This window comes from Hyperolius riggenbachi, chromosome 6, assembly GCF_040937935.1.
Source record: "Hyperolius riggenbachi isolate aHypRig1 chromosome 6, aHypRig1.pri, whole genome shotgun sequence".
NCBI classification, from domain to species: Eukaryota; Metazoa; Chordata; class Amphibia; order Anura; family Hyperoliidae; genus Hyperolius; species Hyperolius riggenbachi.
The window spans coordinates 17,020,466-17,046,213 of record NC_090651.1 but is presented as its reverse complement, the minus strand read 5'-3'; the positions used below and the strand labels follow the sequence as shown (position 1 = coordinate 17,046,213).

The window sequence follows — 25,748 nt, the reverse complement described above, 5'->3', positions numbered from 1 at the left end:
GCAAGCCTAGTGAATAATTTACCTTGTTTGGTATTATTCTGAATCGGCTGGAGAGCGTCGTGGAGCGGAACGGTAACACGCGGAGGGGGGAATAACATGAGGGAGATGCTGCAGAGATTGAGGGATCGCACACAGAGCTGGTCCATCCGGGCACATTCGCATCATCTAAATATCGCCAAGCATGGCGGAATTGTTAATATGGCTGGTGAAAGTTGTCATTTGTTAACAATTCAGAAAAGAAGCAAATGAACCGCGTGCATGAAATAGAGGCGCGAGGAAAAATAAGCGCGGGGTAAAATCTTTCGAAACGATAAAGACCGTTTTGAACCGGGCATGGGGCGAAGCCGAAAACATGTACATGATAAATACCGATTGTAAGAACACTGCCGACTGAAAATTGTGAATAACGATGATAAAACAATAGAAAATCTTACCAATATTTTACTATAGCGTAACCTAACCCTTCTCTCACACAGAACCCTCCGCTACTGACGCCTAACCCCTAACCACCCCTGGTGATGCCCAACTCTAACACCCCCCCCCCCTGGTGGTGCCTAATTGTAAGACCCCCCTGGAGGTGCCCAACTCTAAGACCCCCCCTGGAGGTGCCTAATTCTAAGACCCCCCCCCCTGGTGATGCCCAACTCCAAGACCCCTCCCTGGTGGTGCCTAATTGTAAGACCCCCCCTGGTGGTGCCTAACACTAAGACCCCCCCTGGTGGTGCCTAACACTAAGACCCCCCCCCCCCTGGTGGTGCCCAACCCTAAGACCCCCCCGGTGATGCCTAACTCTAAACCCCCCCCCCCCCCCAGTGGTGCCTAACCCTAACCTCCCCTGGTGATGCCCAACTCTAAGACCCCTCTCTGGTGATGCCTAACTCTAAACCCCCCCCCCCCCTGGTGGTGCCTAATTCTAAGCCCCCCCCCCCTGGAGGTGCCTAACACTAAGACACCCCTGGTGGTGCCTAAGCCTAAGAATCCCCTGGAGGTGCCTAATTCTAAGACCCCCTCGGTGGTGCCTAACTCTAAGAACCCCTGGTGGTGCCTAACACTAAGACCCTCTCGGTGGTGCCTATCTCTAAGAACCCCCCGGTGGTGCCTAACACTAAGACCCCCTCGGGGGTGCCTAACTCTAAGACCCCCTGGTGGTGCCTAACACTAAGACCCCCCTCGGTGGTGCCTAACTCTAAGAACCCCCCGGTGGTGCCTAACACTAAGACCCCCTCGGGGGTGCCTAATCCTAACCACCCGACCCACCTAACGTACAATTTGTACACACATGCAAATAATATTTCAAAAACTATGTTGCAAGCTTTAAAAACGATAAAATATTTAAAAAACTTTAATGTTCTAGTGTTGAAAATGATATTTGTCGGGCGCCCAATTTTTTGCTTTGGGCGCCAAATTAACAACAGTTGCTTAAGCGCATATGGGGCGACTAAACGCCCATTAGCTGTGTGCGCCCAAAGTTCCTGCTACCAATTAATCAGCGAGAAAATGTCATGAAAGTTTGCTGGACACATTTGTGAACACACCATACTTCGCTCTGCTGCAGCCTCAACATTTGGAACAAAAGGATTTATACTTACCTGAGCCTTCCTCCAGCCCCCTGTATTTCGTCTGCTCCCTCGCCGTCCTCCCCTTGCACTGCTTCCAGCCCCGGTAGTCTCCAACAGAGTTAGTTTGGGATTACTGTGCATGTGCTCCCCCCCAAAATACGTGGCCCAGAGCATTCTTCACAAGCACGCAAGAGGGACTTAAACCCGGGATTGAAATTCATCCCAATCAGTAGCTGATACCCCCTTTCCCATGAGAAATCTTTTCCTTTTCTCAAATAGATCATCAGGGGGCTCTGTTTGGCTGATATTGTGGTGAAACCCCTCCAACAGTGTGATGTCATGACCTACTGTAGGTCCTGACAGTTTCCTGTCTGCGTGCCTCATTGCATTGTGGGAAATAACAGCTGTTTCCAACTACCAAGCAAGCAGTCTCTCCCTCTGTGCATAGATCTCTCAGTAATGAACATTCCGTACAGATCACCTGGCAGTACTAAATATGTCACCACCATGTGATAAATGTCAGAATGTATATCGGGGAGAGGCAAGATTTTACAATGTGCAAACACTGACTAAATAGTACATAAATGATTAAAATATACGGTAAGCAATAATTTTTTCATTACGTTGGGGTCACAACAGTTCTTCTTGCTACTACGCTTGTGAAGAACGCTAATGGGGCAGTGCACTGCTGGGACCGTGCATGCGCAACGGATCGCGGACTCTACTGAGGCTCAACTGAGTCGACTAGACCAATGCAGAGTGAGGAAGCCCCAGCTATGCATAAATCCTTTTGTTTTAGGGCCCGTTTCACTATCGCGAATTCGCATATTAAGTGGATGGGACTGATTCCACTTGTCAGGATTTCTGAGCGTTTTCGTCCATAAATTCGCACGGCAGAGCCATCAGAATTCGCATACCGCTATGCGGGTGTATGCGAATTTTCATGCGAATTCACATGACATCAATGGAAAAGCACACAGGCACTGCCATGGTTAAATTCGCATACAGAGTCATTCATGCAAATTCGCATGAAAATTTGCATACACCCGCATGCGAAATCCGCATCCGCATGCAAATTTTTACTGCGGCGATTCGCACTGCACAAGTGGAAACGGGCCCTCAAGTGTCTCAGGTTTACTTTAATGGAACAAAATTTTCCTCCGATATTTACGATTTTACAAAAAAACATGCAGTATATGGAAAAAAAGTCGATGTGAAACAATTCTATGGTCCAATGAATGTTGTCGATCCGAATGTTGGAATTGATTACAATTACCTTCCGATTACCTGCGATCCGGCAAATCTGATCGAATGATCGCCTCTGAGGAAAATATTGTACCGTTAAAGGGCATCCGAGGTGAAAATAAACTGATGAGAAAAACAATTGTATCTATCCTCCTTCTACTGAAAATGACTTTTTTTTTTTTTTTTAGCTATCCCACAGTTTTATTTTATATTTAAATCTAGTTTTTACTGCTTCATTGTCTCTGCTCAATGACACCTTCATTGAAGTATGCCAGCGCTCAAATCTATGAATGATTGACCCTTTTTATCTTTTTCCTGCTCTCAGAAGTCATTTACTTACAAGAAAATGTTCTATGGCTGTAATCACTTATCAATGTGGGTTATGCTACAGTGTGATCCGATCCCAACCTGGGCAGAAACTGCCACTTACATACCTGATGTTTAACTCTTTCAGGCAGAGAAAAAAAATGGAACACAGCCTAGTTATTAGTGTGCTTGGCTCTGTACATACACATGCTTAAAAACAAGAAGAGAATCGAGAGCCCAATATGGTGCAGTATTGTCAGGTAAAATGAAGAGTTCAATACAATTTTATGTATATATATACTCACAAACACGGGTTACCAATAGGCAACCACTTTAAATGCAGGTGGGGAGCATTAGGACCTGACCCCACTCAGGTTAAGAAGTCGCTCTCTGTAGATAGTAGATGGGGATGCACCCCTCCACCCAGGGTGGACTAGAAGATCAGCAAAAACTCGGTATACAGAGGCGCCAGAGTAGAGTAAAACGTTTTAAAAACCGCTTAAAAGGAGAGGGGGATGTTAAGGTGGACTCACCTCCCTCTTACAAAAAAAGAAAACTCACTTGAGTCTCAATAAAATAGAATTGTCAAGTAATTTATTCAACTCCACAAATGCAACGCGTTTCGCGGGCGTGACCCCGCTTCCTCAGGCAAAAATGGGAGCACAACTCAGTGGGTCAAGCAATAAGTTTGAGCGCCTCTAAGTTTGAGCGTCTCGGACAGAGGCGCTCAAACTTATTGCTTGACCCACTGAGTTGTGCTCCCATTTTTGCCTGAGGAAGCGGGGTCACGCCCGCGAAACGCGTTGCATTTGTGGAGTTGAATAAATTACTTGACAATTCTATTTTATTGAGACTCAAGTGAGTTTTCTTTTTTTGTAAGAGGGAGGTGAGTCCACCTTAACATCCCCCTCTCCTTTTAAGCGGTTTTTAAAACGTTTTACTCTACTCTGGCGCCTCTGTATACCGAGTTTTTGCTGTACATACACATGTCTATCTCATCATGGGCTCGATTCAGTAAACCGTGCTAAGTGTTAGCACGCCTGTAAAAAGCCCTATATCATGCCTAAAGTTAGTTTAGGCATGATAAATTCACATTTAAAGACTTTAGGCGTGATAACTAGGGTGCTAACTGGGTTAGCACCCTTTACTAAATTCACATCGCGCGCACAGTCCCGCACGCAAAACTTTGCGTGCGCACCGCAATAACAGTGCACCCGATGCGCCTATAAGGCCGCATTGGGTGCGACCTTAATGTCGCACCATGTGACGTTAAAGTCGCACGCAATGCGACCTTATAGGCGCATCAACGCACCATTTTCGTCGCACCGCGATGCGACTGTGGGCACGCAAAGTTTTCAGTGTGGGACTTTGCGCGCGATGTAAATTTAGTAAACAGTGCTGACCCAGTTAGCACCCTAGTTATCACGCCCAAAGTCTTTAGGCGTGCTAACTGGGTTAGCACCGTTTACTGAATCAAGCCCCATGTCACATGTCACTTCGGGTATCCTTTAATAGGCTGCTTTACAATGTGAAATAAATAGAATATATAGAGAATGTGCACTTATAACGAAAACATTACTGCAAGTCTCCCCATCCCTCTCTTGCTCATAGATTGCCTCTAACCTGACTTCCTGTACATTTCACAGTGACTGTTGCACTACAAATCTCAGCAATGCCAGCCAGCAGCTTATAGACCTTACTGAGAATTCCACAACTAAAAAGTTGACAGCTGTTTGTCTCATATTTCTCCATTTTATTTTAAACAATGCCAGCTGCCTGGCTGCCCTGCTGATCTCTTTGGCTGCAGTAGTGTCTGAATCACACAACTGAAACAAGCATGCAGCTAATCCGGTCTGACTTCAGTCAGAAACACCTCATCTGCATGCTTGTTTAGGGTGTATGTCTAAAAGTATTAGAGGCAGAAGATCAGCAGGACAGCCAGGTAATGTGCATTGTTTAAAAGGAAATAAATATGTCAGCCTCCACATCCCTCTCACTTCAAGTGTGCTGTAACTCACATCTCTGTAAGTATAACGACATAAGAATCCTCTGCTCTCTATAGCTGGTGTGTCACTGGAAGGAGCTGTCCAACATATCAGCAATAGGACTGATAGTCTCTGGGAGATGCAGCTCACACTCACCACTACAGACAGCACCCTACCACCACATCCCCAATCAGGGTCAGCCTTCGACCTGAACGACCAGAGCCACATAGTCATGGGTGTTGGTAAAAGGACCCCATCCGAGTTGAGCCCCTCCCCCATCCACAGCAAGAAGTTACTCACTTTTCATCATCCAGCAGCAGAAGCTCTCCATCAGCTGCAAGCTCAGCATCCCATCTCCATGGCTACAGATATCGCTGCTCATGTGACCCGCTGACACATACTGGGATACTGGGGGCACATCTTGCTATTAATAATGGGGGGATACATAATTATACAGGCACATCCGGCTACCTGTACTGGGAGGGACTACATAATACATATCTCCTAACTTTCTGAGATAAGAAAGAGGGACGCCTAAAGACACGCCCACATCAAACCTCTAACCACGCTCCCATTAAACCTCTAACCAGGCCCGGATTTACCTCACAGGAGCCTATAGGCTCAGATGTTCTGGCACCTTAGACTCCGCCCTTCATGAACCTATAACCCACCCCCCAAACTGCACCACACTTGGCTGTCACTTTTCCCTTACTCCCCTTGCCCATCATAGGCAGCTATAGGTGCTCCTTAGTATTAGGCAGCCAGGTGTACCCTCTATATTAAGTAGCTAGAGTTGCCCCCAAGTATTAGGTAGCTAGAGGAACCTCAGTATGGAGAAGCTAGAGGTGCCCCTGAAGTAAAGGAGATCTCATCAATGGATTGTAGAGAGTTTGATGAGTAATCTCCCATTTACGCTCTGCTTAGGACTCTGCATAGGGAAGGAGGGAGGCGCACGAGGAGGGCAGTGAGCCGCCTTTCCATCATCAGACGCCTGTAGGCACGAGCCTACAGTGCCTTATGGTAAATTCCGCCCTGCCTCTAACCACGCCCCCACCACACCCCTCACCATGCATATTAAAAAGAAATCAGATTCCAAGATGTAGTTTTTACTGAAGGACCAAACCACACTGGTCCTTCAGTAGTTTTTCTTCATTTTAACACTTGAAAGTAAGGAATATATACATTTAATTGATGGGAAGAAAGTATGGGGTCAGTTAAACACATTTTTCTGTACAAAAATACATCTATTGACACAGATCTGTACCCGAGTCCTGGAAAAGGGACAAATGAGGAAGAAGGAGGGACAGTTGGGAGCTATGCTAATACTGCGGGTGCCTCTGGCTACCTAATACAATTGAGGCATGAGTGACTATTTAATACTAATACTACACTACTGAGAGCAAAGTGTTCTTGGCAGCAGCACTGAGGTCATCGTCAGCAGGGGCTCCGGAAATCAGGGGGAGGGGAAGCACTGAAGTCTGCTTTCGGTCAGGGCGTTGCAAAACCCATCCCCCAGAGGGCAAGACTCAGCCCAAAAGCACTCCAGTAGGTTCACTGTGGTAGTATCCAGGACCCGTTCTCTCATGAAGCAAGGCGAAACACTTGCATCAAGCGCAGAGGTTACAGGGACAGCATTTTTTAACTGTGTTTACACTAACAGCATGCAGTCAGAGTACGAGAAGCGAGAGGAGAGCGAGGCGAAGAGGTCATCATTGGGGAAAAGCAGCTTGTTGTGCTGTGTGAGGAGTCTGACAGTGAGTGAGGAGAGGGGAGGTAGGAGAGCAGCATTGGGGAAAAGCAGATTGTTGTGGTGTGTGAGGAGTCTGACAGTGAGTGAGGAGGGGGGAGGCAGGAGAGCAGCATTGGGGAAAAGCAGCTTGTTGTGCTGTGTGAGGAGTCTGGCAGTGAGTGAGGAGGGGGGAGGCAGGAGAGCAGCATTGGGGAAAAGCAGCTAGTTGTGCTGTGTGAGGAGTCTGACAGTGAGTGAGGAGGGGGGAGGCAGGAAAGAAGCATTGGGGAAAAGCAGCTTGTTGTCTGTTCACACTTCGCTCTGCACTGTAGTATACCCCTCCACACACAGTGGCCTATTGATACAGAGATGGCCATCTAATTGCAAAACGATTGCAGAAGATGACTCCTCCAAGGTCGCTATATTTATAAGGTGCTGATCTGCTTAATTTTTTTATTACCCTACTACTGTCTTAAAGTGTACCTGAGAGAAGGGGGACAACGGATAATTACTTACCAGGGGCTTCTTCCAGCAGAATGAGCTCTCCTGCTCCGATCCATTGCTCTGCTGCAGCCAAATTAAGGGCTCTTTTCCACTATGAAATGTGGTTGTAAGTTTCAATGTCCAATATGTGATGGCGATTGAGCTATTATACTCAGTATAGTAGAGCTCAACTGCATCCAAAACACAGCAGGACGACGATTGAGCTTGCATCAAAATTGCGAGTTTTGTGATCAGTTAGCAATCAGAATCAAATCGCAAATCGCAGGGTAGTGGAAAAAGGCCCTAAGGCCAAACTAAACCCAGAGGCTACTGCGTGTGGGCTGCTCCAGAGATACAAGTCTGTACCTCCAAGGTTTACTTTTGCTTGTATGAATACAAATCAGAAGGGAACATAAAGAGAAAAAAGCCCTCTAGAGGTATACTTGCCTCGGGAGGGGGAACCCTTTGGATCCTAATGAGTATCGCCCCCCCCCCCCCCCCCCGTCCTCCTGAGCCTCAGGGATACAGAACTGGGACCCCTCCGTAACCGATTTGATCAGATTAATGGAATGCATCCGTCTGATCGGATTGGTTCATAGGCAAACGCATGGGGGGGATTACAGCTGCCCAGAATCCCCCCTCAGACCAGGGCCCCGGTACTGTGTCTGGGGACAGGGACAAGTTGAGACACCAGGATATCTGCAGGTCTCCTGCAGCTCACAGCACTGCCCCTTTCTTTCTCTGCTACAGTTGACTTTGGATGTAGCAGCAGCGTGTGTACAGAGCATGGAGCAGCAGTGTGTGTACAGAGCAGGGAGCAGCAGTGTGTGTACAGAGCAGGGAGCAGCAGTGTGTGTACAGAGCATGGAGCAGCAGTTCTGTACAGAGCATGGAGCAGCAGTGTGTGTACAGAGCATGGAGCAGCAGCGTGTGTACAGTGCATGGAGCAGCAGCGTGTGTACAGTGCATGGAGCAGCAGTGTGTGTACAGAGCAGGGAGCAGCAGTGTGTGTACAGAGCATGGAGCAGCAGTTCTGTACAGAGCATGGAGCAGCAGTGTGTGTACAGAGCATGGAGCAGCAGCGTGTGTACAGTGCATGGAGCAGCAGTGTGTGTACAGAGCAAAGAGCAGCAGCATGTGTACAGAGCATGGAGCAGCAGTGTGTGTACAGAGCATGGAGCAGCAGTGTGTGTACAGAGCATGGAGCAGCAGTGTGTGTACAGAGCATGGAGCAGCAGTGTGTGTACAGAGCATGGAGCAGCAGCATGTGTACAGAGCATGGAGCAGCAGGGTGTGTACAGAGCATGGAGCAGCAGTGTGTGTACAGAGCATGGAGCAGCAATGTGTGTACAGAGCATGGAGCAGCAGTGTGTGTACAGAGCATGGAGCAGCAGCATGTGTAGAGAGCATGGAGCAGCAGTGTGTGTACCGAGCATGGAGCAGCAGTGTGTGTACCGAGCATGGAGCAGCAGCGTGTGTACAGAGCATGGAGCAGCAGTGTGTGTACAGAGCATGGAGCAGCAGTGTGTGTACAGAGCATGGAGCAGCAGTGTGTGTACAGAGCATGGAGCAGCAGCGTGTGTACCGAGCATGGAGCAGCAGCGTGTGTATAGAGCAAGGAGCAGCAATGTGTGTACCGAGCATGGAGCAGCAGTGTGTGTACAGAGCATGGAGCAGCAATGTGTGTACAGAGCATGGAGCAGCAGTGTGTGTAAAGAGCATGGAGCAGCAGGGTGTGTACCGAGCATGGAGCAGCAGGGTGTGTACCGAGCATGGAGCAGCAGCGTGTGTACAGAGCATGGAGCAGCAGCGTGTGTACAGAGCATGGAGCAGCAGCGTGTGTACAGAGCATGGAGCAGCAGCGTGTGTACAGAGCGTGGAGCAGCAGCGTGTGTACAGAGCATGGAGCAGCAGCGTGTGTACAGAGCATGGAGCAGCAGCGTGTGTACAGAGCATGGAGCAGCAGTGTGTGTACCGAGCATGGAGCAGCAGCGTGTGTACTGAGTATGGAGCAGCAGCGTGTGTACAGAGCATGAAGCAGAATCGTGTGTATCGAGCATGGAGCAGCAGCGTGTGTACCGAGCATGAAGCAGCAGCGTGTGTACCGAGCATGGATCAGCAGCGTGTGTACAGAGCATGGAGCAGCAGCGTGTGTACAGAGCATGGAGCAGCAGCGTGTGTACAGAGCATGGAGCAGCAGCGTGTGTACAGAGCATGGAGCAACAGCGTGTGTACCGAGCATGGAGCAGCAGCGTGTGTATAGAGCATGGAGCAGCAGCGTGTGTACAGAGTATGGAGCAGCAGCGTGTGTACAGAGCATGGAGCAGCAGCGTGTGTACAGAGCATGGAGCAGCAGTGTGTGTACGGAGCGTGGAGCAGCAGTGTGTGTACGGAGCGTGGAGCAGCAGTGTGTGTACGGAGCGTGGAGCAGCAGTGTGTGTACAGAGCGTGGAGCAGCAGTGTGTGTACAGAGCGTGGAGCAGCAGTGTGTGTACAGAGCGTGGAGCAGCAGTGTGTGTACAGAGCATGGAGCAGCAGTGTGTGTACAGAGCATGGAGCAGCAGCGTGTGTACAGAGCATGGAGCAGCTGCGTGTGTATAGAGCCTGGAGCAGCAGCGTGTGTACAGAGCATGGAGCAGCAGCGTGTGTACAGAGCATGGAGCAGCTGCGTGTGTACAGAGCATGGAGCAGCAGTGTGTGTACAGAGCATGGAGCAGCAGTGTGTGTACAGAGCGTGGAGCAGCAGTGTGTGTACAGAGCGTGGAGCAGCAGTGTGTGTACAGAGCGTGGAGCAGCAGTGTGTGTACAGAGCATGGAGCAGCAGTGTGTGTACAGAGCATGGAGCAGCAGCGTGTGTACAGAGCATGGAGCAGCTGCGTGTGTATAGAGCCTGGAGCAGCAGCGTGTGTACAGAGCATGGAGCAGCAGCGTGTGTACAGAGCATGGAGCAGCTGCGTGTGTACAGAGCATGGAGCAGCAGTGTGTGTACAGAGCATGGAGCAGTGTGTGTACAGAGCGTGGAGCAGCAGTGTGTGTACAGAGCATGGAGCAGCAGTGTGTGTACAGAGCATGGAGCAGCAGTGTGTGTACAGAGCATGGAGCAGCTGCGTGTGTATAGAGCCTGGAGCAGCAGTGTGTGTACAGAGCCTGGAGCAGCAGTGTGTGTACAGAGCATGGAGCAGCAGCGTGTGTACAGAGCATGGAGCAGCAGCGTGTGTACCGAGCATGGAGCAGCAATGTGTGTACAGAGCATGGAGCAGCAATGTGTGTACAGAGCATGGAGCAGCAGTGTGTGTACAGAGCATGGAGCAGCAGTGTGTGTACAGAGCATGGAGCAGCAGTGTGTGTACAGAGCGTGGAGCAGCAGTGTGTGTACAGAGCGTGGAGCAGCAGTGTGTGTACAGAGCGTGGAGCAGCAGTGTGTGTACAGAGCATGGAGCAGCAGTGTGTGTACAGAGCATGGAGCAGCAGCGTGTGTACAGAGCATGGAGCAGCTGCGTGTGTATAGAGCCTGGAGCAGCAGCGTGTGTACAGAGCATGGAGCAGCAGCGTGTGTACAGAGCATGGAGCAGCAGCGTGTGTACAGAGCATGGAGCAGCAGTGTGTGTACAGAGCATGGAGCAGTGTGTGTACAGAGCGTGGAGCAGCAGTGTGTGTACAGAGCGTGGAGCAGCAGTGTGTGTACAGAGCATGGAGCAGCAGTGTGTGTACAGAGCATGGAGCAGTGTGTGTACAGAGCGTGGAGCAGCAGTGTGTGTACAGAGCGTGGAGCAGCAGTGTGTGTACAGAGCATGGAGCAGCAGTGTGTGTACAGAGCATGGAGCAGCAGCGTGTGTACAGAGCATGGAGCAGCTGCGTGTGTATAGAGCCTGGAGCAGCAGCGTGTGTACAGAGCATGGAGCAGCAGCGTGTGTACAGAGCATGGAGCAGCTGCGTGTGTACAGAGCATGGAGCAGCAGAGTGTGTACAGAGCATGGAGCAGCAGCATGTGTAGAGAGCATGGAGCAGCAGTGTGTGTACCGAGCATGGAGCAGCAGCGTGTGTACCGAGTATGGAGCAGCAGCGTGTGTACAGAGCATGGAGCAGCAGTGTGTGTACAGAGCATGGAGCAGCAATGTGTGTACAGAGCATGGAGCAGTAATGTGTGTACAGAGCATGGAGCAGCAGTGTGTGTACAGAGCATGGAGCAGCAGTGTGTGTACAGAGCATGGAGCAGCAGCATGTGTACAGAGCATGGCGCAGCAGTGTGTGTATAGAGCATGGAGCAGCAATGTGTGTACCGAGCATGGAGCAGCAGTGTGTGTACAGAGCATGGAGCAGCAATGTGTGTACAGAGCATGGAGCAGCAATGTGTGTACAGAGCATGGAGCAGCAGTGTGTGTACAGAGCATGGAGCAGCAGTGTGTGTAACGAGCATGGAGCAGCAGCGTGTGTACAGAGCATGGAGCAGCAGCGTGTGTACAGAGCATGGAGCAGCAGCGTGTGTACAGAGCGTGGAGCAGCAGCGTGTGTACAGAGCATGGAGCAGCAGTGTGTGTACAGAGCATGGAGCAGCAGCGTGTGTACAGAGCATGGAGCAGCAGCATGTGTACAGAGCATGGAGCAGCAGTGTGTGTACCGAGCATGGAGCAGCAGTGTGTGTACCGAGTATGGAGCAGCAGCGTGTGTACAGAGCATGGAGCAGCATCGTGTGTATCGAGCATGGAGCAGCAGCGTGTGCCGAGCATGAAGCAGCAGCGTGTGTACCGAGCATGGATCAGCAGCGTGTGTACACAGCATGGAGCAGCAGCGTGTGTACAGAGCATGGAGCAGCAGCATGTGTACAGAGCATGGAGCAGCAGCGTGTGTACAGAGCATGGAGCAGCAGCGTGTGTACCGAGCATGGAGCAGCAGCGTGTGTACCGAGCATGGAGCAGCAGCGTGTGTATAGAGCATGGAGCAGCAGCGTGTGTACAGAGTATGGAGCAGCAGCGTGTGTACAGAGCATGGAGCAGCAGCGTGTGTACAGAGCATGGAGCAGCAGCGTGTGTACAGAGCGTGGAGCAGCAGTGTGTGTACGGAGCGTAGAGCAGCAGTGTGTGTACAGAGCGTGGAGCAGCAGTGTGTGTACAGAGCATGGAGCAGCAGTGTGTGTACAGAGCATGGAGCAGCAGTGTGTGTAAAGAGCATAGAGCAGCTGCGTGTGTATAGAGCCTGGAGCAGCAGTGTGTATACAGAGCCTGGAGCAGCAGTGTGTGTACAGAGCATGGAGCAGCAGCGTGTGTACCGAGCATGGAGCAGCAGCGTGTGTACCGAGCATGGAGCAGCAGCGTGTGTACCGAGCATGGAGCAGCAGTGTGTGTACCGAGCATGGAGCAGCAGTGTGTGTATAGAGCATGGAGCAGCAGTGTGTGTACAGAGCATGGAGCAGCAGCGTGTGTACAGAGCATGGAGCAGCAGCGTGTGTACCGAGCATGGAGCAGCAGCGTGTGTACCGAGCATGGAGCAGCTCTGGGGAACTTAACAGAGTCAGGTATGAGCACAGTCTTGTGCCCTGCTGTGTGAATGCTTCACTTTTCCCTTCATTAGCAATATCGGCTGTCCTCCTTATTATCTGTATCCAAACTGCTCCTGATCAATCCCGTGTGTGTACCGAGCATGGAGCAGCAGCGTGTGTACTGAGCATGGAGCAGCAGCGTGTGTATAGAGCATGGAGCAGCAGCGTGTGTACAGAGCATGGAGCAGCAGCGTTTGTACAGAGCATGGAGCAGCAGCGTGTGTACAGAGCGTGGAGCAGCAGTGTGTGTACAGAGCATGGAGCAGCAGCGTGTGTACAGAGCATGGAGCAGCAGTGTGTGTACTGAGCATGGAGCAGCAGCATGTGTACAGAGCATGGAGCAGCAGGGTGTGTACAGAGCATGGAGCAGCAGCGTGTGTACAGAGCATGGAGCAGCAGCGTGTGTACAGAGCATGGAGCAGCAGCGTGTGTACAGAGCATGGAGCAGCAGTGTGTGTACAGAGCATGGAGCAGCAGCGTGTGTACAGAGCATGGAGCAGCAGTGTGTGTACGGAGCGTGGAGCAGCAGTGTGTGTACAGAGCGTGGAGCAGCAGTGTGTGTACAGAGCGTGGAGCAGCAGTGTGTGTACAGAGCATGGAGCAGCAGTGTGTGTACAGAGCATGGAGCAGCAGTGTGTGTACAGAGCATGGAGCAGCAGTGTGTGTACAGAGCATGGAGCAGCAGTGTGTGTACAGAGCATGGAGCAGCAGTGTGTGTACAGAGCATGGAGCAGCTGCGTGTGTATAGAGCCTGGAGCAGCAGTGTGTGTACAGAGCATGGAGCAGCAGCGTGTGTACAGAGCATGGAGCAGCAGCATGTGTACAGAGCATGGAGCAGCAGTGTGTGTACCGAGCATGGAGCAGCAGTGTGTGTACCGAGTATGGAGCAGCAGCGTGTGTACAGAGCATGGAGCAGCATCGTGTGTATCGAGCATGGAGCAGCAGCGTGTGTACCGAGCATGAAGCAGCAGCGTGTGTACCGAGCATGGATCAGCAGCGTGTGTACAGAGCATGGAGCAGCAGCAGCGTGTGTACCGAGCATGGAGCAGCAGCGTGTGTACCGAGCATGGAGCAGCAGTGTGTGTACAGAGCATGGAGCAGCAGCGTGTGTACAGAGCATGGAGCAGCAGTGTGTGTACAGAGCATGGAGCAGCTGCGTGTGTATAGAGCCTGGAGCAGCAGTGTGTGTACAGAGCATGGAGCAGCAGCGTGTGTACAGAGCATGGAGCAGCAGCATGTGTACAGAGCATGGAGCAGCAGTGTGTGTACCGAGCATGGAGCAGCAGTGTGTGTACCGAGTATGGAGCAGCAGCGTGTGTACAGAGCATGGAGCAGCATCGTGTGTATCGAGCATGGAGCAGCAGCGTGTGTACCGAGCATGAAGCAGCAGCGTGTGTACCGAGCATGGATCAGCAGCGTGTGTACAGAGCATGGAGCAGCAGCAGCGTGTGTACCGAGCATGGAGCAGCAGCGTGTGTACCGAGCATGGAGCAGCAGTGTGTGTACAGAGCATGGAGCAGCAGCGTGTGTACAGAGCATGGAGCAGCTCTGGGGAACATAACAGAGTCAGGTATGAGCACAGTCCTGTGCCCTGCTGTGTGAATCCTTGACTTGCCCCTTAATTAGCAGTCGGTTAACCTCATTATCTGTATCAAAACTGCTCCTGATCTATCCCGTTGTTGATCAGGAGCAGATCGGACATGTAGGAAATAATTGTCAGATCCTGTCAGTTGGACAAGAAACTGCATTATGTGTACCCAGCATTATTATACTGTATTGCATTATGCATTATGTGTACCATATTATTATACTGTATTGTACATGGGAGACCTTTCAGGAATCTTCCCTTTGAAAATCCTGGGTTTGCCCCTGTGGTTAGCAGGAATTTGGCCTCTAATGGGCAAGAAAGTTTGTTTCCGATCGGCGATCAGAAATGATTGATTGGCAATATAGTTCTGAAACATTTTGCAATCACAATGCTGCAGGCCAATACTTGATGCTCAGTCCAGACTATAGTAACAGATGTGAATAATGAACACATTTTCCCAGTAAAGTCAGAATCTGCTGAATTCTCCTGGCCATCCATCATCGTCACCCCTGACCCGGCACTGTGAAAGCGAGCAGACCGTAAAGATATAAAGCAGAGAAGTGTTTACACTGTATTTATAGAGATTAGTCACATAAAACGCGTGAGTCTATAGAGGATAAACACTGAGCCCTGACAAGCCCCATGCAAGCCTGTGCAGATCCACCGCGCATCTGTGTGTGATGGATCCGGCCGGAATAGGGGGGCCGAGCATGTCCCATCATGTGTGCGGGGATTACAGCTTCTCTAACGGGGAGGGAGAGATGAGGCCATACAGCACCCATTGGGCTCAATTCACTAAACCGTAATACGACAAATATCACACCTCATCAGAGATATCACACCTCATCAGAGATATCACACCTCATCAGAGATATCACACCTTATCAAAGATATCACACCTTATCAGAGATATCACACCTTATCAGAGATATCACACCTTATCAGAGATATCACACCTCATCAAAGATATCACACCTCATCAAAGATATCACACCTTATCAGAGATATCACACCTCATCAGAGATATCACACCTTATCAGAGATATCACACCTTAGCAAAGATATCACACCTTATCAAAGATATCACACCTTATCAGAGATATCACACCTCATCAGAGATATCACACCTTATCAGAGATATCACACCTTATCAGAGATATCACACCTTATCAGAGATATCCCACCTTATCAGAGATATCACACCTCATCAGAAATCTCACACCTTATCAGAGATATCACACCTTATCAAATATATCACACCTTATCAGCGATATCACACCTTATCAAAGATATCACACCTTATCAAAGTTAACATGCCTTATCAGAGTAGCTTTTTAGTTTTTTCCGCCACTAATTAGGCTTTCTTTGGGGGGTACATTTTGCTAAGAGCCACTTTACTGTAAATGCATTTTAACAGGAAGAATAAGAAAAAAACGGAAAAAAAATCATTATTTCTAAGTTTTCAGCCATTATAGTTTTAAAATAATACATGCTTCCATAATTAAAACTCACGTATTGTATTTGCCCATATGTCCCGGTTATTACACCATTAAAATCATGTCCCTATCACAATGTATGGCGACAATATTTTATTTGGAAATAAAGGTGCATTTTTTCCGTTTTGCATCTATCACTATTTACAAGTTTAAGATAAAAAAAAATAGAAATATTTCATCTTTACATTGATATTTAAAAAGTTTAGACCCTTAGGTAAATATTTACATTTTTTTTTTTTATTACTGTAATGTTTTTTTTTTTTTTATATTAAACATTTTATTTGGGTAGTTTTGGGAGGGTGGGATGTAAACAATAGGTTTATAATGTAAATGTGTGTTGATTTTTATTTTTTTACTTTTAGTTGTAGTATAACTTTTTGGCCACAAGTTGGCGGCCATGAGTTTGTTTACATGACGTCACTCTAAGCGTAACACACGCTTAGAGAGACGCATGGGGGAGGTAACAGCCAGAAAAGGTGCAGCTTCCGAGAGAAGCTGTCGCTTTTTCAGCGGGGGAGAGGAATCAGTGATCGGGCACCATAGCCCGATTCACTGATTGCCTGGCTAACAAACCGCGGGCCAGGAGCGCGCGTGCACGCGCGCGATCGGCCGCGGGAGCGCACGTTAGCGCGCATGGTTCCTGAACGTAGAAAAAATAGGTTAATCAATTACTTACTTTGCCCATTGTAAAATCGCTCTTCACCCTGATTTGCATTCTGAAATGTATCACTGATGCTGACATCTTTAGTCCTGCCAGGTGATCTGTACGGAATGTTCGTTACTGAAAGTTCTACGCACAGAGGGAGATACCGCTTGCAGTTGGAAAAGCCGTTATTTCCCACAATGCAATGAGGTTCACTAGCACCATGGTCCTGACATCAGGATGGGACATTACATTAGTGGTTCAGCAATTGCGTTGCGCATTTTCTTTCCGTTAAAAAGCAAACGCATCCTATTGATAACACAGGATGCGTTTACTGTCAGTTTTTCCATTCAACTTTGTTTTGTTAAACAGCTTTTTTGACTTGTAGTGCGAATGGGCCCTTAGGCAACAACGAAGAAGTACATTGGTTGTGAACTACCACCTTATCAATTTTAGCACGAATATTATATTATTATACAGACAAAAAGAACAAGAATTGCTGATCAATATTTCGATTCATTTTGCACTGTTTAAAATATTATTTAAAATTGATCATACTGCACGTTTTAATCGAATGTCTAATTGAGAAAAAAAAAATTCTATAGTGTATAGAATACCTAACATTTAACTCTGATTTACAATCAAAATCGGAATTGACAAAAACTTTGTTAACTTGCCATTGACGATTTCACTCATCTGTCGTCATGGCTACAGCATCAGCCAGCAAGGCCAATAACAACCAATTAGCCCCTCAGCTGTCTCCTCCTTTAGGACTCTTTGATATTGGGAAGGGGGGAGTGAAGGCGGTGAATGCCACGTCTGTCAGCCGCTCCCATGCACCAGTGGGGCACTTACAGCACTTGGTACCGGCGAAGAGGCGGCCGCCCATGGAGTTATATCAGAGTGCAGCTGTTGCATTGCTCTGATGCGAATCGTGTTATTTGCCACCAGATAATGCCACTGCATTTTGACATGTGGTGGCGTTAACCAGCGGCAAAAAAATTGCGATTTGCGTATTTTTCAAGATTTCCAGTTAGTTAATGTTTTATCTTTGTCAGTAAACAATAAATTGAAGGATTGGCAACAATGATCTCATGGAGCTCCCCAGTGGGCCTCCTTTGGGCTGCTTGGTGGGTAATCTGAAACTGCAGAGTGCAAGCATAAACCGGACACTAGGTGGCACTGTGGAGTGGAAGCTGAAGTTGCAGAATGGGAAGCCAGGGAGGTGACGTGAGACACTGACTGGGGGAAGGGGGGGGGTGTGGCTCTGGTTCCCTATACTGGGGGGGAGGGGTCATCTGGCTATCTATACTGAGGCTACCTGTACTGGGGACATCCGATCACCTATACTGGGGGGACATCCGGCTACCCATACTGGGCAGACTATCTTAAAACACGATTGCCGGGAACGGGGGGGGGGGTCATTTATTGCTCTGCTTGGGGCCCTGTATGGTCTTACTCCTGTTCTGATGATATGATGGTAGGACATTAGACTATGACTATGGTAGGGTTAGATTGTGAGCTCCTCTGAGGACAGTCAGTGACATGACTATGTACTCTGTAACGTGCTGCAGAAGATGTCAGTGCTATATAAATACATAATAATCTTGGTCAGTACGCCCTATTATGCTATAATCTCTAGAGAGAGTATTTCGGCAGTCACATGGCGGAATACAGAGTGTTGGTGGCAGGAGGTTTAGTGACTCGCTAAGTAAGAGTGATGGGCTGTGACTGCTATTTGTCTAGCTAATGGAAGAGGCAGCATCCTGCTGGAATGTTTTATGAAGTCGTTGGCCTTTGAAGTCACCTCGCCCGCCTCAGGCAGGTAAACAGGGCTGAATGGAGGAGTACCTGTCTCTGCACCAGAGAAACAAATAAACAATAGGCTGTGCTGTGTACATTGTACACCGCTGGGAGGAAGCTGTGTGGTTGGGAAACACCATCAGTCCCACAACAATAACCATGTGCTCACAAAACATCCACGTGCCTGCTGTGTCTGCGGCCACCAGCGGGCTGTGCTCACATTGCCGGGGGCACCGGGGGAATCTGACTGGATGCCATGAGCAACCGGAGACACCGGGGGAATCTGACTGGATGCCATGAGTAACCGGGGGCAACGGGGGAATCTGACTGGATGCCATGAGCAACCGGGGGCACCAGGGGAATCTGACTGGATGCCATGAGTAACCAGAGACACCGGGGGAATCTGACTGGATGACATGAGTAACCGGGGGCACCAGGGGAATCTGACTGGATGCCATGAGCAACCGGAGACACCGGGGGAGTCTGACTGGATGCCATGAGTAACCGGGGACAACGGGGGAATCTGACTGGATGCCATGAGTAACCGGGGGCACCGGGGGAATCTGACTGGATGCCATGAGTAACCAGGGGCACCGGGGGAATCTGACTGGATGCCATGAGTAACCGGGGGCACCGGGGGAATCTGACTGGATGCCATGAGCAACCGGGGACACCGGGGGAATCTGACTGGATGCCATGAGTAACCGGGGGCAACGGGGGAATCTGACTGGATGCCCTGAGTAACCGGGGGCAACGGAGGAATCTGACTGGATGCCATGAGTAACCGGGGGCACCGGGGGAATCTGACTGGATGCCATGAGCAACCGGGGACACCGGGGGAATCTGACTGGATGCCCTGAGTAACCGGGGGCACCGGGGGAATCTGACTGGATGCCATGAGCAACCGAGGGCACCGGGGGAATCTGACTGGATGCCATGAGCAACCGGGGACACCGGGGGAATCTGACTGGATGCCATGAGTAACCAGGGACACCGGGGGAATCAAACTGGATGCCATGAGCAACCGGGGGAATCTGACTGGATGCCATGAGTAACCGGGGGCACCGGGGGAATCTGACTGGATGCCATGAGCAACCGGGGGCACCGGGGGAATCTGACTGGATGCCATAAGCAACCGGGGGCACCAGGGGAATCTGACTGGATGCCATGAGTAACCGGGGGCACCAGGGAAATCTGACTGGATGCCATGAGTAACCGGGACACCGGGGGAATCTGACTGGGTGCCATAAGCAACCGGGGGCACCAGGGGAATCTGACTGGATGCCATGAGCAATCAGAGACACCGGGGGAATCTGACTGGATGCCATGAGTAACCGGGGGCACCGGGGGAATCTGACTGGGTGCCATGAGTAACCGGGGGCACCGGGGGAATCTGACTGGATGACATGAGCAATCAGAGACACCGGGGGAATCTGACTGGATGCCATGAGTAACCGGGGGCACCAGGGGAATCTGACTGGATGACATGAGTAACCGGGGGCACCGGGGGAATCTGACTGGATGCCATGAGTAACCGGGGGCACCGGGGGAATCTGACTGGATGCCATGAGCAACCGGGGACACCGGGGAAATCTGACTGGATGCCATGAGCAACCGGGGGCACTGGGGGAATCTGACTGGATGCCATGAGCAACCGGGGGCACCGGGGGAATCTGACTGGATGCCATGAGTAACCGGGGGCACCGGGGTAATCTGACTAGGTGCCATGAGCGACCACAATGGGGCCAATTTGTCCAAACCAATGCAAGTTAAACTGATGTAAATAAGGTGCAAATATGTTGCACAAGCGACCAATCAGGATCCTTGATCTCTAGACATGATCTGCACTAATTTAGCTCCAGTTTTCCTTCAACCAGTTTTGATAAATCTGCCTCAATGTGTGCTCAAATATATATAAAAAAAGTGTTTGGAGCTCCACCGCATCGCCCAGTTTCTTATGTATGGTCTACTTAACATCACTGACAGACAATTGCTAGTCCTCTCACCTGCGATGTATGCATCTCACATGTTGTTAGACCGCTGTTCAGAGAGTGGCCACATGGAGGCTCTGCATGTGAGCAGGATGCAGCCCCCTCACACACTCAGGATGGGAGTTCTGCAGACTTATCATCTGCAACAGATTCTACTCCCGCTCTACAAACCACAAAAAAATTCTACCCCCCCCCCCCCCCAAAAAAAAAGCAGTATATCATGGACCAAAATAAAACACAGTTTGCCATAGCAGCTAGATCGTTTTGACCAAAACCAAACATGGTTTCCCATAGCAACCAGATAGTTTTGACCAAAATAAAACACTGTTTCCCATAGCAACCACATAGTTTACTGCAATAACAAAGGTGGCTATACACGTATCGATTATTCCATCGCTTAAGGAGCCCATTAACAGTACAAGATTTTCCTCAGATGCGATCATTCGATCAGATTGTTATGATCGAATTGTACAGAAAACTACGCAGTATGTGGAGATAGCGATTCTAAGGTTGATTGAAATACAAAATTTTGTCGAGTGGAATGTTGGTTTTTACAATGGTATCTTAAAGCTGCGTACTCACCGCTCCACACGTCCAGGGACGTCCCCTTGACCAAGGTCGCTAGCGACGCTTCTTCCTGTCGGCGGGTTAAAGCGCGAGGTCACGTGACATACACGGAGGCGCAAGCGAGATTTTCATGATCGCTGTACTTTGCGTGCTGTCGTCAGGGATCTCAAAGATCTGATCTGCTGTGTTGGTCCGTTGTCATCGGCGCGACGCTAGGCGACTTTTGCAATCATGCGCCTGTACCCACCTCGCGACATTGTTTAAAAACCGCCGTCGTCACGAAAATAGTCGGGAAAATCGCCAGGTGGGTACGATGCTTAAGAGAGAAAGTACCCCAATCAACCCATTCATGGGATCAATCGATAGTCGCCTTCTGATTACCTACGATATCGCAGGTTTAGGAAAATATTGTACCATTAATGAACACTTTAATTCAGATCAATCTGACAGAATGTGCGGGGGATCTATAGCCTTCATTATGCCGGTCCATCTCCTCTTGGGCAGATCGTCCATGACCGTCCGCCAGTAGCTGAGAAACGAATAACACCTACCTCGTATTACCCTGCTTCTAGATGTTCCATCAATTCTCAATCATATTTCTTTCGAAACGGAATCAAGTTCACAAGGTAATACCATCAATCACTCCTACCCCCTCCGGATTGATTGCTCGCCATATCAGGCGTTATTGACGCATGGATATCTAGCGTGAGCTGTACATCACTCTCACTAAAACCTGCTACACACATCCAATTTTGATTGGACAATGACTGACCAATTTTAACTTCCCCATTAGCATGAGGGCCAATAGATTCTGAATACTATAAACAAATTGTGTACGTAAGCTTGCATACTACGTGGAACTGGTAAAATAGACCAATCAAAATTGAATGTGTGTACAAGGCTTAAAGCCTGGTGCACACTTTCAATTTTGATTGGCCAATCGCTGACCAATTTTACCTCCTCCATGCAGTGTGAGCTTACCTACACAATCTGTTTATAGTATTCAATATCTCTTGGCCCTTTTTGTCATGCCCGGTTCTTAGCGAAGCTTGCAATTAAAGATGTGGAAGTTTTAACTACATTAGCGTGTTGCACCTGGAAACTTTTTCTTTGTGGATAGTATAGTATTCCATATCTGTTGGCCCTCATGCTACAGGCAGATAGTAAAATTGACCAATCATCGGTCAATCAAAATTGGATGTGTGTACGCACTCGAAGATCTTCCCCAGAGGGTGATCTCTGAATAGAGGTACAAAAGATAAAGAAAATGTTTTTCAGGGCAACAAATACTTGTTTTTCGTGTCAGTGAAATGATTGCGTCCCCAGTTTTACTGCATTCACCATACATAACATACAATACTAAACATCACTGACAGACAATTGCTAGTCCTACTACCGGGCCACCACAAGTCTCAGCATACTCCGCAGGTTCACCAGCGACAGAATGCTGGGACTTGTAGTCCCCTTCCAGTCGGGTGAATTTATCCCTTTTACTCGCTTCAGTTGCACACACAAAACTTTGCCAAGTTTTCCGAGAAGGAGAGAGCAGGTTAGGGTGAGCTTACCGTCCATGTGGCGGACTTTGCAGTGCTGGATTGCTGGAAGGTGACCTCGAAGTTGTGGCTCCCTGGATAGTCTGTGTTGGAGGGGATGACCGGCGCCGGCGACATGGCGTCAAAGGTGGAGCTGGGCTGCGAGTAGGGCGAATGCGTGGGGACATTCGCGTTGTGCTCCGGGTTGTACGGACTGGTGGAGGCTGCTCTGCTGCCGATGCTCTGATCCATGGTGTTGTTCAGCAGATTGAACTGAGACTGCGGACGGTGGAAAGGGGGAGGAGAGAGAGAGAGAAAACACACAGGTAAGAGGCATGGAAGCATCCCACAGGTAATGGAGGCATCAGCTACATATTAGGATCGGAGGTGTCTGGTTACAGGAGCTTTAAAGGACTCGCTGGCTTTTTTTTTTTGGAGTCATTCGAAATATTTCCTGAGGCTTTTTCCTTTTTGGTAACAGGTCGGCACTTGTAAGCGGATAGAGTGACAGCTCTGTTGTGTAGCAGCTCAGGAATAGCGATTCAAAGCCTGGGAAACGGCTCCTGGAGACTGCTTCACAAATTCACCGCCAAATCCGACGCATACACGGCCAAAGGGGGGCCAGAAAGATACACAAAGAAGTTTCCCTTTAAAAGAAAGTTCAACTTCTGGAAAAAAAAAACTTTTAAGCCAGGTACACACATCCAATTTTTATTGGCCAATGTTATCACTTCCATTCAGTAGGCGTTCTTACCTAGACATTCTGTTCACAGTATTCAAAATCTGTTAGTCCTCATACTACATGGCAGTGGTGAAATTGGCCAGTCATTAGACAATCACAATTGGATGTTTGTACCAGGTTTTAAAGGATACCCGAACTGACATGTGACATGATGAGATAGACACGGGTATGTACAGTGCCTAGTACACAAGTAACTAGGCTGTGTTCCTTTTTTTCATTCTCTGCCTGAAACAGTTAAATATCAGGTATGCAAGTGGCTGACTCAGTCCTGACTCAGACAGGAAGTGACTACAGTGTGACCCTCACTGATAAGAAATTCCAACTATAAAAACACTTTCCTAGCAGAAAATGGCTTCTGAGAGCAAGAAAAAGGTAAAAAGGGGATTTTCTTATCAGTGAGGGTCACTTCCTGTCTGAGTCAGGACTGAGTCAGCCACTTACATACCTGATATTTAACTCTTTCAGGCAGAGAAAGAAAAAAAGTAACACAGCATAGTTATTAGTGTGCTAGGCACTGTACATACACATGTCTATCTCGTCATGTCACATCAGTTCGGGTAACCTTTAATACCATACCAAAGTGTAGCGCAAAAATCTTTATTTTTTAAAAAAAAAGCAGCCTGGCATTTAGCAAAGTCACGGTGGCAGCAGGCAGTGGCGACTCTACCTTCAAATTCAGTTTTTGTGGGGCACATTGGCTGGCTGCTGGGGCCCATTTTGGGTGATCAAAATTGATGTTTGTATGGCAATCTTTCGATATTTTTTGCAAAACTCAGGTGATAATATTAAGGCTAACTAGTTCAGCAATAACAGGAAACAAATGTAAACATCACAAACATAACTCAGGGGCTTGTGAGCAGAGCAGAATGTACAAATGATGGTGCTATTACTGAAGAAAAAGTTACCTACAGGTGTACTAGGCTAGTTTGTTGGCATGCTTTAACCTCCTTGGCGGTAACCCCGAACGTAGTTCGGGGTAAGCCGCCGGAGGGTGCTGCTCAGGCCCTGCTGGGCCGATTTGTTTAATTTTTTTTTTGCTGGACGCAGCTAGCACTTTGCTAGCTGCGCCAGCACACTGATCGCCGCCGCCCCGCGCACGATCGACGCTATCCGTCGCGCCGCATGCCCCCCCCCCAGACCCCGTGCGCTGCCTGGCCAATCAGTGCCAGGCAGCGCCGAGGGGTGGCCCGGGACTCCCAATGACATCCCGACGTCAGTGACGTCATCCCGCCCCGTCGCCATGGCAACGGGGGAAGCCCTCCAGGAAATCCCGTTCCTTGAACGGGATTTCCTGATCGGAGATCGCCGAAGCCCTGGGCTCGCTACATGATATAGGAAATTTTTTTTAAAAAAAAACTGCTGCGCTCCCTCCTGGCGGATTTTTTTATACCGCCAGGAGGGTTAATCCAGAGGTATCCACACTTTTGCGGTTTGTGAGCTACTTTTAACCATTTCACCACGCGGGGATTTTTCACCTTATGCATCAGATCAATTTTCACCTCCCATTCATTCGCTAATAACTTTATCACTACTTATCACAATTTATTGATTTATATCTTGTTTTTTCCACCACTAATTAGGCTTTCTTTGGTGGTACATTTTGCTTGAATTATTTTTTTATAAATGCATTTTAACAGGAATATTAAGAAAAAATTTAAAAAAATCATTTCTCAGCTTTCAGCCATTATAGCTTTAAAATAATACATGCTACCGTAATTAAAACCTATGTATTTTATTTGCCCGTTTGTCTCGGTTATTACAACATTTACATTTTGTCCCTATCACAATGTATGGCGCCGATATTTTATTTGGAAATAAAGGTGCACGTTTTCAGTTTTGCGTCCATCACGATTTACAAGCTTATAATTTAAAAATTGTTCGTAGATCACAATCTACTCAATGGGCACCTCTGCTTTAATCCTTACTTGCTAGCAAGCTGCTCCTGTGTGGGCAGATCACAGACAAATCATTCCAGCCCCCAGCCTGGATCTGATGACAAGCACAGGGAGGGGGAAGAGGCAGGAGGGAGAGAAACACTGTGTGTTTAATTCCTTATCTTAGTAGCTAAGCATTGCTGGAGACTAGAGAGTGTATTTTACAGACAGTGCACCAGCATGCCCCAGTGTAGTGCCACCCATGATAGCAGGTAAAAGCAGCCACAGGTAGACCATGGAGTTGTTCTGCATCCTGAGACAACCCATTATCATCCCTTTTAGTAACGTAATCTGAAAAGCGATTGGCGTTCCGTCACGTCCGTCTGATATCTGTCGCTCACCTGATTGCTGTAAGAGGATGATCTGTATCCCTTGTTATGGCCTATTGCACGCTGCTTATCGTACTCCATGCGTTGCCGCTCTGGACTTTCTCTAGTGAGTTTCCCATGATTAATCTGCAGACTGGACAGGCAAAGTGTGAGCGATGTAAGCAGACCGCACATCAACGGGATCGGGTTACAGTCCACAGATCATGTGACCTCCAGCATTTAGAGGGACAAACAATGACAGCGGATTACAGGTAAAATGCTGCTTGTTTATCTCTGGAAG

The 25,748-nt window shown here is 48.8% G+C and overlaps 1 protein-coding gene across 14 annotated transcripts in view; it reads right to left on the bottom strand.

The window, feature by feature from the left end:
* TP73 (tumor protein p73) overlaps nt 1–25,748 on the bottom strand; it is a 219,074-nt gene that overhangs the window by 61,113 nt on the left and 132,213 nt on the right. For 13 of the 14 annotated variants that reach the window (XM_068238920.1, XM_068238907.1, XM_068238909.1 and 10 more), the window contains one exon: nt 22,497–22,742. In XM_068238920.1, coding sequence (XP_068095021.1) covers nt 22,497–22,742 — 246 coding nt within the window. Of the gene's footprint in view, nt 1–22,496; nt 22,743–25,480; nt 25,562–25,748 lie in introns of those variants that run through there. The other variant, XM_068238918.1, reaches the window with a different exon arrangement.